Source organism: Ictalurus punctatus, chromosome 4 (genome assembly GCF_001660625.3).
Source record: "Ictalurus punctatus breed USDA103 chromosome 4, Coco_2.0, whole genome shotgun sequence".
In the NCBI taxonomy this organism is placed as follows: domain Eukaryota; kingdom Metazoa; phylum Chordata; class Actinopteri; order Siluriformes; family Ictaluridae; genus Ictalurus; species Ictalurus punctatus.
Genome location: NC_071284.1, coordinates 28580748 through 28594798, shown reverse-complemented (window position 1 = coordinate 28594798; position 14051 = coordinate 28580748). Strand labels below are relative to the sequence as shown.

At 39.4% G+C, this 14051-nt stretch overlaps 1 protein-coding gene across 2 annotated transcripts; it reads left to right on the top strand.

The window, feature by feature from the left end:
- The first annotated feature begins 923 nt into the window (after positions 1-923).
- On the top strand, positions 924-12987 carry prpf18 (PRP18 pre-mRNA processing factor 18 homolog (yeast)). Of its 2 annotated transcripts, XM_047153298.2 has the most exons (11): positions 924-1109; positions 2959-3036; positions 3246-3272; positions 5586-5723; positions 5807-5920; positions 5997-6143; positions 6944-7012; positions 8321-8461; positions 8540-8611; positions 10870-11025; positions 11120-12987. In XM_047153298.2, exons 1-11 carry the CDS (start codon positions 1044-1046, stop codon positions 11198-11200), a joined length of 1089 nt encoding a protein of 362 aa, XP_047009254.1. In that variant the 5' UTR covers positions 924-1043; the 3' UTR covers positions 11201-12987. The 2 variants fall into 2 exon arrangements, with proteins under 2 accessions (XP_047009254.1, XP_017322138.1); XM_017466649.3 differs by lacking the exon at positions 3246-3272 and having other exon boundaries at positions 926-1109.
- Positions 12988-14051: the final 1064 nt, after the last annotated feature.

Sequence of the window (14051 nt, the reverse complement as noted above, 5' to 3'; positions counted from 1 at the left end):
TTATATAGCGCTTGTCTAGACACTCACCCCACTTTACATAGTGGGGGGGGGGGGGGGGTCTTCTCAACTACCACTAGTGTGTAGCAACCACCTGGATGATGCGATGACAGCCATAGTGCACCAGAACACCCACCACACACCAGCTATTAGTGGAGAGGAAACAGTGATGTAGCCAATTCAGAGATTCAGAGATGGGGATTATTATGGGGCCATGATAGAGAACGGCCAATGGGGAAATTATTTTAAGGGAAAATGTACTTTTTGGCTTCAATAATTATCCTAAAGTGGATGAAAAGTGCTTTTATTTAATTGATTTATTCATATTTTTGACCAAATTTCACATTCATAAATGCAAATTTACTAATAAGCAACCCAACTTGATGGTTTTATTGACTGACGAAAGACTGTACATGGACAATATTAGAGAGTCTTTGGATAAGAAAGCTATAAAGACCTTAAAAACTGTGAGCTTTGCAAGTATTTATTTGATAGTTATATACCCAGTTGTATTATTATTTTGTTCTTTATTACAGTATGTTACTTCCACAGGCATCTTTTTTTTCTTTTTCTTTATAAGTGGTATATACATTCTTAACAATATAATGTTTAATATTTGCAATTGAATGACAGTGTATGATGTTCCTGTTGAAGAAGAAGAAGAAGAAGAAGAAGAAGAAGAAGAAGAAGAAGAAGAATGAGAAGAAGGAGAAGAAGAAGAAGGAGAAGGAGCAGAAGAAGAAGACGAAGGAGAACGAGAAGGAGGAGAAGGAGGAGGGGGAGGAGAAGAAGAACAACAACAAGAAGTAGGAGAAGGAGAAGAGCCTTCACCTTAATTAACATGGGACGCAATACTTAACCACGTGCCACTACACGGCTGAGCCACTAGAAGGCGCACGCGCAAGCCTAATCACACAACGTTTGCCGGAAGTCTTTAATCATAACTTCCTGTTCACTGGCTACTAGCAGCGTAAGTTTGTTTAATCTACGCAAGCGATTTTTTCGCGTCTTTAACAAACAACCCAGAGACTCGCGATTCCCGAGAAATGGACACTCTGAAAGCGGAAATCGCCAGGAAGCGGAAGTTGATGGAAGAGAAAGAGCTCGTGGACGTGAGTGTTGGATTTAAACGGTTTAGTTTTGTTAGCTAGGCTGTATGTTTTCCTTCAGCTAGCTAGCTAAGCGTTAACGGACTCTCCTAGCTCGGTGAACTCTGTATTTTGTTGTTTTTTCAAGCAGTAATCAGTGAATTTATGAGTCATGTGCTGGTGTGAGTGTATCAGAGCAGGGAAACACTAAATACACAGGACAGAAGGACAGGAGTTGCTAACTACTAACATGGCTCCTGGACTGGAGCTCACATGGCTTCGTATTGTAAATATAATTCTCTCCATATCATGTAAAACTACAAGTTCTATCTTATTTCGTGGATATAAAAGTCTACACACCCCTGTTAGAACTTCCGTGATTGTTTTATTTAAAAGAAAAGAAAAGAATAATAAACCAAGATGATTCATGCTAGATGTGTGTCCACCTTTAATGTGATAAAGCATCCAACAAATTCAAGTGAAAACAAAGAAAACTCTCAGAATATCCAGGCTGTGTGAATGCTGACACTTAACTAATACTTGGTTAAAGCACGTATTGCTTATAATACAGTGCTCAGACTTTTTGGGGTGAGAGTCTTGTAACTTAGCACATCCTGATTTGGTGATTTTATTCTCCAGAGTGATGAAATTCTGAGGAAATGGTAGTCAGGCTTTCATTTAATATCTGTTGATATTTGAGTCCTTGACGCCATGTATCCTAACAAAATGTCCAGGTCCTCTGGCAGAAAACAGCCCCAAAACATTAAAGAGACGCCACCATATTTAGCTGTGGGTATGAGATACTTTTCCATATGGCTACCTCTCTGGGTGCGCCAAATCCACCTCTGGTGTTTATTGCCAGAAAGCTCTATTTTGGTTTCATCTGACCATAGAACCCGATCCCATTTGAAGTTCCAGTAGATTCTGGCAAACTGAAGACACTTGAGTTTGTTTTTGGAAGAGAGTAGAGGCTTTTTTCTTGAAACTCTTCCAAACAACTTGTGGTGATGTAGGTGACTTCGGATTGTAGTTTTGGAGACTTTCTGACCCCAAGACGCAACTAACTTCTGCAGTTCTCCAGCTGTGATCCTAGGAGATTTCTTGGCCATTCAAACCGTCCTCTTCACAGTGCATTGAGATGATATAGACACTCATCCATTTCCAGGTTGATTCATAACATTTCCAGTTGACTGGAACTTCTTAATTATTGCACTGATGGTGGAAATGGGCATTTTCAATGCTTGTGCTATTTTCTTATAGCCATTTCATATTTTGTGAAGCTCAACAACCTTTTGCCGCACATCACAGCTATATTCCTTGGTCTTACCCATTGTTATGATTGACTAAGGGAATTTGGCCTTTGTGTTACCTCATATCTATACCCCTGTGAAACAGGAAGTCATGGTTGAACAATTTCCTGTTGCTAGTCACCCAGGTGTACTAACAAAAATGTCAAATATCAATGGGAATTTACTTCAAATATATTTTTCTCATATGAATTCATAGGGGTGCCAATAACTCACTGTATTTTGTTTGCAATTGTTTATCCATGAGCGCAGGGTATTTAAAAAAAAAAAAAATAAAATAATATATATATATATATATATATATATATATATATATATATATATATATATATATATATATATATATATATATTAACAAAACCTCAAAAGGTTCGTCACAACAAAGATGTTTTTTCACAGACTACTTTGCTGATATTTACCAAGGGTGCCAATATTAGTGGAGGGCACTGTATACGTAGCAAGTTATCTTATTTTAGAGCTAGTACGCTGCTAGTTGTTTATGCAGTTTAGACACCATAATATAACCTATGCATGTGTTTGTGATGTTTACCATAATAATTTTCCAGGACACAAAGAAGTACTTCAAGCGAGGTGATCTTGCCAAGAAGGAGGAAGAAGACTACTACAAAAGATGTGGCTACAATGTAAGTTAATGAATACCGTGTGAACTCCCTTACTAAATCCCAAATCCACGAAAATCCCTTTGATGAACTGGATGTCAGTCAGACAGTGTGGCATCAACTTCTTTGTCTACATTTTCAACTTATCCTTGATAACTGAGTGTGCATTTCTCATTCTCTTTCAAACCACTTTCTCTTGAAATGTCTGTTCTTCTCTCCGTGTCGGTGTGCAGGTTGCTCATGAACAGCCTGTGAAGCAGGTATAGTGCACACAGGCAGAATGCACCAGTATGCATGACCTTGTTTTTAATGTATGCATTAGAGAAAGAACTATTAAACGAATTTACATGTTTCTTTCCTTTTCGCCTTTGCTTTCACTGTTGCATGAAGCCCACAGCAGCATTTGCTTGAAATCTACCTTATTGTAATTTATTATTATTATTATTATTATTATTATTATTATTTGCCGTTTAAGTAGTCCATGGGAATAAGTACAGCTGTTCCTCAATGTGTTTTGCACTACATGGCTGAAAATTTATGGACACCCGACCATCACACCCATATGTGGTTCCTCCCCAAACTATTGAAAGCACACAGTTGTACTAGAGATGCACCGATGAAAAACATCTGATGACCAGGGCCGATTATATCATGTCAATCAAAAGAGGGCGGGAAAACACATGGATTTCATGCTGTGTGTAAAGATGATGTCTCTCGTGTGGAATGATGACAAAACTGGAGTTTGTAATCTCTGTAAGCTCTGCACTGATAACATTTTACACCGGAAGTGAGCAGCAGTGAAGCAGGAGTTTCGGCGTCGAGGCTAATATTTATTTCTTTATTTTGCCGCGCTACTCATGCTGAATTAAAGCACCGGTATACTATTGAAAGATTTAAATGAAGATGAGTTGACAAAAAAGGTAGTATATATTGCACAAAAAATATTAGTGTAGTGTATTTCATATCCGGTTAATGTTAATATATAAAATAGTTTACACTGTATATTACCAGTTTGATGGTCGAGGATGAAGTAGAAATGCTTTTGTTTTGTTGCTTGTGAAATGGAGAGAATAATTTTTATTTGCATTTCTTTCAGAAATTGAATGCAATTAATTATTATTAATTTAAAAGAAGGTATAAAAGACAGAACTATCGGTATCGGCCGATCTCACTGTGAATGATAGGTTTTCGGTATTGACTGAGAAGTTTAGTATCGGTGCATCTCTACTTTGTACGATTTAGCATTAGTTTCCCTTCACTGGAACTATGAGTCCTGAACCTGTTCCAGCATGGCAGTGATGCGGTGCACAAAGCAAGCTCCATGAAGACATGGTGTGTTGAGGTTGGAGTGGAAGAACTCGAGTGTCCTGCACGGAGCCCTGACCTCAACCTCTCCAAACACCTTTGGGATGACCTGGAACACTGACTTCATCAGTGCATGATTTTACAAATGCTCTTGTGGATGAATGAACACACAGCCCCGCTCCAAAATCTAGTGGAACGTCTTCCCAGAAGAGAAGAGAAATGTGGAGGTTATTATACAGCAAAGGGGGACTAGATCTGGAACGGGATGCTCAACAAGCACATATGGCTGTGAACGTTAGGTGTCCACAAATATCTGGCCATGTAGTGTGTATTCATGTCTGTATGAAGGCTGAATTGTGTGAGAGTTGACTTTGTCCTGTCTTAAGCAGCTGCATGTGCTAGACATGCGTATGATGTGTCAGAGTTTGCTACAGGACGTTCACATTAGTGCGTGGAGAAGAGGATTATTGAAGCCTGATTTATACTTCCATTCAAAAAGTACTTCAGATGTGGAGGAGCTTGAAAACGTCACTCTTTGAAACCGACGCATCCGATGTGGCGCTTAGGTCTTCAGTGACTGACCAGGATCAGTGTGTGAATAAAGCACCAAGAGAGCAGAAACCTCCGGAAGCTCTAACTGTGTCTGGAGAACAAACACTATTCTCAAACACATCTATCACAGAGCAGTCTTTGTTGCAGTGAATCTGTTCATTTATCTGCATTTCCTTTCGAGGTTAAAGCATCACTGCTTTTAATCCGTGTAGCTTGTAGTATGTTCTTAACTCTTTGGGGGTTTTTTTAAGTCATGGAGGAAATTTAGTGGTCTGTTCTGTTTCAAGTCAACACAGTGGAATTAATGTGTAGGGATTTTGATTAAGGTGTATTAGCGTAATCACTAAGTACTGTTTAACGTTAGGTTCCTCGGAGAAAAGTTCCCGTTTTCCGTTAAACAAGCCGCAGAAAAACCAACCAGCGACGTCCTCGTCGTCTCATTTGAAGTATTTTTCCAAGAAGCTCAATATATTATTTGGACAGACATCAATAAAAGATTCACTTTCACACATCATCCTGCGTGACCTTGTTCGACAGTGAGATAAAATCCTCCTACTGTTCTGAAAGACTACGAACACACCAGGCTGTTAAAAGCTCATTTCAGAAGCAGGTCTGATGAAGCATAAACCAGGCTTTGTTTTCTTTAGCAAAAAGATAAACGAAATAGATTTTACACACTCTCATTTGTGCCTCTTTCCTCTGTTCCTTATCCGAAGCTGGAGAAGAAGAAGCAGCAGCAACAGCAGCAGCAGCAGAAGGAGGAGGAGACCGCGCCGTCGTCTACGTCATCCAACCCCGTACTAGAGCTGGAGCTCACCGAGGAGAAGTTACCCATGACCCTCTCTCGACAGGAGGTACGTGTGAACAGTTCCTCGTTCCGCTTTGCTCCTCGCCACATGTTATGATGCGGTGTATTGACTGTGTAACTCGCGTGCAGGTGATCCGGCGTCTGAGGGAGCGCGGGGAGCCGGTGCGTCTGTTCGGAGAGACCGATTACGACGCCTTCCAGAGGCTCCGCAAGATCGAGATCCTCGCACCGGAAGTGAACAAGGCAAGACGTCTCACGTGTTCACTTGATCAGCTTCTCACAGACACAGTGTTGGTCCTGACGAATGGCTGTGTTTTAGGGTTTGAGGAACGATCTGAAGGCTGCCATGGATAAAATCGATCAGCAGTATTTGAATGAGATCGTAGGAGGACAGGAGGCTGGAGATCCAGACATGCAGGATGATCTTAAAGTGCATGAGGAGAACACCACCATCGAGGAGCTAGTGGTAGGAAATTAGTCAAATCTCAACCTAGTTCATGTTCCACATTTTTCTGAGGACATGTCTACTTTCAGTTTGTTTGATTGATTGTTTAGTATTTGGTTTGAAACTCCCACTGCACATAGTTAAACGAGCTAAAAAAGAAAACGAGACGTCGGCAGAAAACATCCGCGTAAAATTTTCACTCACTGGTCAGAAATATGTTGATGGCGTTTTTCACGAGCACAGAGAACACTAAACTGGCATTCAGTAAACGATGCAGTATAAATAACTAGATTGAAATCAACTAGTTTATCGCATCGTGTTTTTTTTTCTTTTTTTTTTTTTTCTTTTCCTTCTCTTTTTGTTCATTGGTCCAAATATTTCTGCAGTACTTTGTCTCAGTTGAGCAGCTCACATCTACGAAAAAATGCAGCAACTTAAAATCCGCTGCATGTTTGCTAATTCAGAGTCATTTCCTCACTGCAATCGAACTGCACCAGGGTTTGCTGGGAGTTTTATTTCCCACCGCGTTCCTGAAACCGCTCTGTGATGTAGCGATCTGTAATGGAACAAGTTTCTCAGTTTCAACTGTGAGCCTGCAGGTGGTGCTGTGGTTCAACTCCTAAAAACATATGCACATTATCATTAATAGTTGTTATAATTCAGCACAAACTGGCTTTCTTTCTAATATACACTGCTATGTGCATGTGACGATTTATTTCTAGTTGTACGATGTTGTACATTATACGATGTTATACAAATGTTTTATCTTTTGAAGTAATGTAATCATTGTGATGTTTTAAGTCATGTGTTATAACTTGCAGGCTCTCGGTGAATCTCTGGGCACCGGAGATGACGTGAAAGATATGGATGTTATAGAAAAAGTGATGCGGGTGAGTCATGCTTTAAAAAAAAAAAAGAAGTTAATTCCACGATGTTCTGTGGTTGGAGTAGTAATCAGAATGAAACCCTCATAACCCTCAACTGCTCAGTTGTATAAGTGCGATAAATATAAGTTGCTTTGGATAAGGGTGTCTGCCAAATGCTGTAAATGTCAAAAGATTTTAGTTAACACTCAGTACCTTTACATGGACAACAATAATCCTATATTAACCAGATTAAGACAATGCTAAGAAGCAAGCATGTAAACAGCGATTTCTGATTACCTTAATCCGGCTCAAGTTATACTCGAAGTAAACACAAATCAAATTAAGACTTTTTTAAGATGCCTATTTTAGTCACCTTATCGAAGTGCATTAAAGACATGTACACACCTTAAGCACGCTATTAATGTCTGCTTCTGACGGCAAACAAGAGAGCACGGCTGCATCCAAAACCGCGTACTACAGTATATAGTAGGTGAGAGACATGCATTTCGACTACTATATAATGGGTAAGTACGCGGTGTGGGACGCAGCCCACTGCTTCAAGCAGTTGTCTATTAGCACGTACAGCATGACAAATAATTAACTGCACTTGAAGCTTTCATAAAATTAAAAATGAAACACCTAAAACTGTATACGGTCCCATAACGAAGACCAACTGTATGTCGATACGTGAAATTCTGGAGGGAACGTCAGAAAGCGTTAATCGATCTATGTTCTATAATATGTAAAACAGGAACGTGAAAGGAGTATTCTAAAAGCGACTCATGTAAACACCTTAATCAGGATATTGTCTTACTCAGAATAAGGTCAATAATAGGATTACTGCTGTCCATGTAAACATAGTCACTGTTACATAAAGTCATATTCAAGTGAATGATTCAGAGTGTTTGTTTATTTGTGTGTAATTTTGAAATCGAACAGTCATCTCCTTATCATCGTTGTCTCCAGCTTTCTGGTACATTTTCTGCCTTAAACTTGGAGAGTTGAAATCTAAGGAACATAATGATGCCAAATGCGATAAGGAGGAAAAACATTATTTGTTTATTCAACATGGCTGCTGCAGTGATGATATAGCACTGTTCATGTTTTTATTGTTTTATTATTATTATTATTATTATTATTATTATTATTATTTTTATTTTATTTTTACAGATACCAGTAATATGTGCTTTATTTATAACTACATTGGCTGTATTTTCAGGAAAATATTTAGTGTTCAACTTTCATTACAGTCTACAATATACATAAAATGTCTAGAAAAGAGTTTAAAAGCTACATTTGATTGTTCCTGACCGTGTGCGTTTGGGTGTGTAGTTCTTGCTGGGTGTTTGGGCTAAAGACCTGAATAGCAGAGAGGACCGTATTAAGAGGAGCGTACAGGGAAAGGTGGCCAGCGCAACACAGAAACAGACCGAGTCTTATCTAAGGCCTCTGTTCCGAAAACTGAGCAAGAAGGTACACAACTTTACTAGACTGTTCTCTGTGGGACGATGGGACATACAGTAGAGTTTAATTCGACCTCTTCTGTCTTAGAATTTGTCTGCAGACATTAAGGAATCCATCACAGACATCATTAAGTTCATGCTACAGAGGGAGTACGTAAAGGTGAGTAGTAGTCGGTTTGTGTGAATATAATGCTTTGAAATGTATGAAAAAAGAAAGTTGCCGATTCCTCGTTTCAGTTTTAATCAGCTCCGAGTACGGAATGAAACAGAAACCACGCCATGCTTAGCATGTCATTCTATATTGCAGTGACTCGGCTGATCGAGCACAGACGGGCTTCGTTAGAGTCCAGTCTGCTAAACGTATAAACCTTTTACCATTAAGTTCCAACGCAAAGATTCGATAAGCTTCTTACATCACAGTAAAGAACATTTCTGAAGAGGGGGGGGGGGGGGGGGGTTGATTTCTATCAGTGCGGAAAGGAGTTTGGAAGCCGTTTCTGCTGCTCGGAGACGACCACAGTGTGAGTCATAAGCTGTAAATTTCATAACAGTAGTGAATCTGCCCAGTAGTGATTGACCTGCCAAAATCTTTCCAAATCAACCAGGAGGTCATAACGGATCCCCCCCCAAAAAAAACATGCTAAGAAATGCAGGCTTCTGTTGCCTCGGTTACGGTCAGGGTCTATGACTCGGCAATCAGAAAGAGATTGCGCTTCATGGGAGAATAGTAAGGCAGAAACTTCCACTATCCAAGAACACAAATTTGCCAAGAAGTGCCTGGATGATTCCCAAGCCTTTTTGTGGACAAATGAGTTAAAGAGTAGAACTTTTTTGGATGACTTGGGCCTTTTGATGTCTATGGAATTAAACGTAACTTTTCACAAAACGAACAAAATATGCAGCGATAGGGGAAAAAAAAAACTTTGTGAACTCGGTGGCAAAAATTGAACACGATCAGCATTCTTCGCTACCAGTTTTCTACGCTTCGTTTTCACTATTTATCACGGTTTATAAACACGGTGCCCGAGTTTTCATCTCCGCTTTCAAAGTTTACGTTCGCTATTCCGCTGCAAACCTCTCGCGTGGGTGTGGCTTAACAGCGATTTACTCTTATTGGCTAGTGAGTTGGATCTCCAGCTCGAGGGTCCAGCTGAGGAGGTGGAGGACGATGTCGATGACGACGGCAAGACTGACTAAGTACGTAAGTAAATTTCCACTACAGAGTACAAACACTGTAACTCTACAGGGAACCGCATCCAGAACGATCTCCAAAATTCGCACCGTTGAAGTCTCTACTTCCTGATCAGGAAGCTATCCATCCAAATCTCGCTAGCCAATGAGAGTAAATCGCTGTTAAGCCCCGCCCACCGAGTGGTGAACTTGCGGCACGTACACGGAAACTCTGGCAGCGCATACGTAAGAACATCATAGTGAGAGTTAAGCATGCGGTGATACGGGGACGCTTTAGGGACGTGTTGCTGCTTCACAACTTGGATAAGAATCAAGAATTATGCTTTGTATCAGAAGTTCTACGGAGAACGGCAAATGCAGTAGCCCCAGTCCAATCTGGTAGCTTTTCAGTTTCGTCGTTTAGCAGCTGGTTAAGATTTTCTTGTGTCTGCAGAACCTGCTGTGCCAGATAAGTTCTCTAGCTGTAGTGTACTGTAATGCTGGCAGTTAGACTCTGAAATCTGGTCTTTTGACTGGACCTGGAGCGTATTGGCAGAGTGCAGGTGCCTTCTACACGTGTTAAATATTACCTTCTCTGCAGCATTCAACTTAATCTGGCTAGAGAATGAAACTTGCAGGATGTTGTTCTCTAAAGAGCCAAAACACATGGGAAACATCTCGCAGGTTCTGCAAGAAAGAAGTCTTGACGGTCGTAATTCGTGCCAGATGGCTTACGAAGTCTGTCAATGCTTTCAAGCATTAAAATAGAAATAACGCAAGCTACAGACTGACAGCTAGCATCTAGCTAACTTAATAGCTTTAATGTTCTGATTAGAAATGTAGTCTGTGCCGCGTATCTATCTAAAATTGTCAACAAATGAACGAGTCATGACATGAAGCGGACAGAAGAATGTTAATGCGTGTTAAAATCCTACCTAGCGTACACGTGTCCACTAATCATAGGGTTCGATTCCCGGCCCACATGACTCCACATGCCGAAGTGTCCTTGGGCAAGACACTGAACCCCACGTTCCCCCCGATGGCAAGTTAGCGCCTTGCATGGCAGCTCTGCTACAATTGGTGTGTGACTGTGAGGGTGTGTGTGTGAGAGAATCGGTGAATGAGACACAGTGTAAAGCACTTTGGATAAAAGTGCTATATAAGTGCAGACCATTTACCACGTCTTGAAATGATCGAACGTTCTCAGCGATGCGAGGCAGCGTTCCGATTACGTTCTGTTTTGCGCAGGCGAACGATGCTTACCTGCAGATGGCGATAGGGAACGCGCCGTGGCCCATCGGTGTGACCATGGTGGGAATCCACGCTCGTACCGGCCGAGAGAAAATCTTCTCCAAACACGTCGCTCACGTTCTCAACGACGAAACGCAAAGAAAATACATCCAGGTTGGTCATCGAGGGAAATGTATTTGTAGTAAACGTTGTAGTGTGTGTATGTCACGGAGGACGTTGGCTGCTAACTTTGTCTCTCTTTATTTAGGGTCTGAAGAGGTTAATGACAATCTGTCAGAAGCATTTCCCCACAGATCCTTCCAAATGTGTGGAATACAACGCTCTGTGATCGACACACACACACACACTGCTTCTGGAGCTTCTGTTTCTATTGTAAATATATTGTAAATATGATCAAAGCAACAGTCTGAATAAGTGTTTTAAATAAGATTTTTTTTTTTTTTTTTTAAAACAACGCTTTATGGTGGTAGGTGTGTTAGTTTCTTGACCCCTGACACATCTGAGAGTATGTGTTTTGCTCTCTTTTTCATTTTATTTCCAAAAGGCTATTCTAGTTTGTTGATTCTACTACAACCCCAATTTCAAAAAAGTTGGGACGCTGTGAAAACTGTAAATAAAAGCAGAATGCAATGATTTGCAAATCTCATAATCCCTTATGTTATTCACAGTAGAACATAAACATATCAAATGTAAACGTACCATTTTAAGGAAAAAAATAAGGTACTTTTGAATCTGATGGCCGCAACACGTCTCAAAATTTGGGACGTGGGCAAGAAAGGCTGGAAATGTAAGTGTTACTAAAAATAAACAGCTGGAGGAACATTTTGCAACTAATTAGGTTCATGGGGAACAGGTCCGTAAGATGATTGGGTGTAAAAAGAGTATCTTAGAGAGGCGGAGTCTCTCAGAAGTAAAGATGGGATGGAATCTGGATGGGAGTGTATGTTGCTCTAAAACCTGGTTGTATTTACGAGATACACTGCAGAAGTTTTTTTTACCCAGTTTTTTCCCCCCTCATACCCGTGTATAACCCTTTGAATGGAACATTATATTTTTGTTTGTCAGTGGATCATGTGTGCATCGGGGTTCAGGATGTGACTCCCGAGCTTGGAGAGTGGTGTAATGGTCCATTTATGGACTTTAGATACCGCAGGTATTTGCTGACTCATTCACAGCCTAACTATGATTTGAGTTTTGAGTGCTTTTGCTCTAATACATGACAGGAAGTGCTGAATTAGAGGAAGAGTGAGTTACTTCCTGCTCTCAGGATAACAGTATACTCTTTATAAAGCAGTTGTCAGTGATCTTGTCAGGAGTTAGCTGTTTCGAAACGCAACATTTAAACAAATACAGCTCCTCCTTTCAGTCGTTACTCGAAATCCATTCACGTAAAGTACAAACTTAGTAAGCAACGCATCACTAGAGAGGAAATGTCGTCCCGTGGTCATTGGGTTAGGATCTGGTGAGTGTGAAGACTATAGGATATGATTTACATCATTGTCATCCTCATCAGATCGTTCAGTCACTTCGTACACTGTGAATGAAGTCCGTACTCATCAGGACTGAAATGTTTTATTATAGAATAAAAGGGAAACTTTGTATCGTTTTGTAGTGGTTCTTCCCTCCGAGGGGACGAGAAGGACCCAAATCAAGCCACATAAGAGCCACCAGTTTTCCTTTAATTTGACTTCATTTTCTCACTCTGTCTAATAAACAGCGTCTGTACACAGTAGTGATGGTTTCAAAGGCAATAATTACACAAGATGAGGGTTTCCAAGTGCTTTTAACTTTTATAAACGTATTTTGCATACTTGTTTATTTAGTATGCATACTTACTGACCTGTTTTGAATACTTTTGCCTTTTGCATAATACTTTTCTAGTAGAACAGAGCGATTCCAGATGAGATATTGGTAATAGCACTGCTAACTTATCATTGGATTTATTTAATTCTTTTATTTTTTATTCACGGTTTTTCGGTTTTAATATGCATACTCCTGCATAAATGTTCCACATTTATATCTGAGTATTATACAGGTTTGCCAGTTGGGACTTCACTGAAAATCAGTGAGCTTGAACCTTGTGTATTTTGATAAATAAATAAATAAATAAATGAAATGTGTATGTGATTATATATAAAATGTGTGAGATTTATATATATGTGTGTGTGTGTGTGTAATATTAATAAATATATATATATATATATATATATATATATATATATATATATATATATATATATATATATATATATATATATATATATATATATATATATATATTTATTTATTTATTTATTTATTTATTTATTTATTTATTAAAAATTTTTATCAAATGCACTGAACAACTGATGAGTGAAATGTTTTGGTAAGTTCTGCTGTTGCGCTTTAGGCAACGGTTAAAGTGTAAATGTGAAAGGAATGTGTAGTAAACGTAATCTCAAGCATTTATATTTGTTTTTAATATGAATAATATAGTATTATATATTGTGTTCCAGACTTGACGTTTTGTGGATTTATCTACAATCCTCGTGTGTGTTCTACAGGGTGTCCAAAAAGTCTCCATACTTATGGGAAATTGATACTTTTTGCAAAAAAAAATAGTCTACCCATACTTAGTTGATATATACACCGTTGTGCCCAAAAGTTTGCATACCCCTTACAGAATCTGCTAAATCATAATACTGTTAACAAAATAAGAGGGATCATAAAAATCCCATGTTGTTGTTTAGTCCTGTCCTGAATAAACTATTTCACATAACAGATGTTACATACAGTCCACAAGACAAGGTAATATCTGAATTTATTAAAATTACCCCGTTCAAAAGTTTACATACAGTACGCTTGATTTATTAATACTGTGTGTCGTTACCTGGATGATCCACGACTGTGTTTATGTTTTGTCATAGTTGCTCATGAGTCCCTTGTTTGTCTTGAGCAGTTAAACTGCCCACTGTTTTTCAGAAAAATCCTCCAGGTCCTGCACATTCTTTACTTTTCCAGCATCTTCTACATATTTACTCACTTTCCAACAGCGACTATATGATGCTGAGATCTTTTCACACTGAGGACAACTGAGGGACTCGTACACATCTATTACAAAAGGTGCAAACATTCACTGATGCTCGAGAAGGCAGCTCCAACCAGGGGGGTGTAAACTTTTGAACAGGATGATCAGTGTA

What these genes read in the sequence shown, in the direction of transcription:
- prpf18 (XM_047153298.2), top strand. Translation starts at nt 1,044, where the DNA reads ATGGACACTCTGAAAGCGGAAATCGCCAGGAAGCGGAAGTTGATGGAA. An exon ending in ATGAACAGCCTGTGAAGCAG is followed by an intron (nt 3,273 to 5,585) that starts GTATAGTGCACA and finishes CCTTATCCGAAG; the next exon opens with CTGGAGAAGAAGAAGCAGCA. An exon ending in TTATAGAAAAAGTGATGCGG is followed by an intron (nt 7,013 to 8,320) that starts GTGAGTCATGCT and finishes TTGGGTGTGTAG; the next exon opens with TTCTTGCTGGGTGTTTGGGC.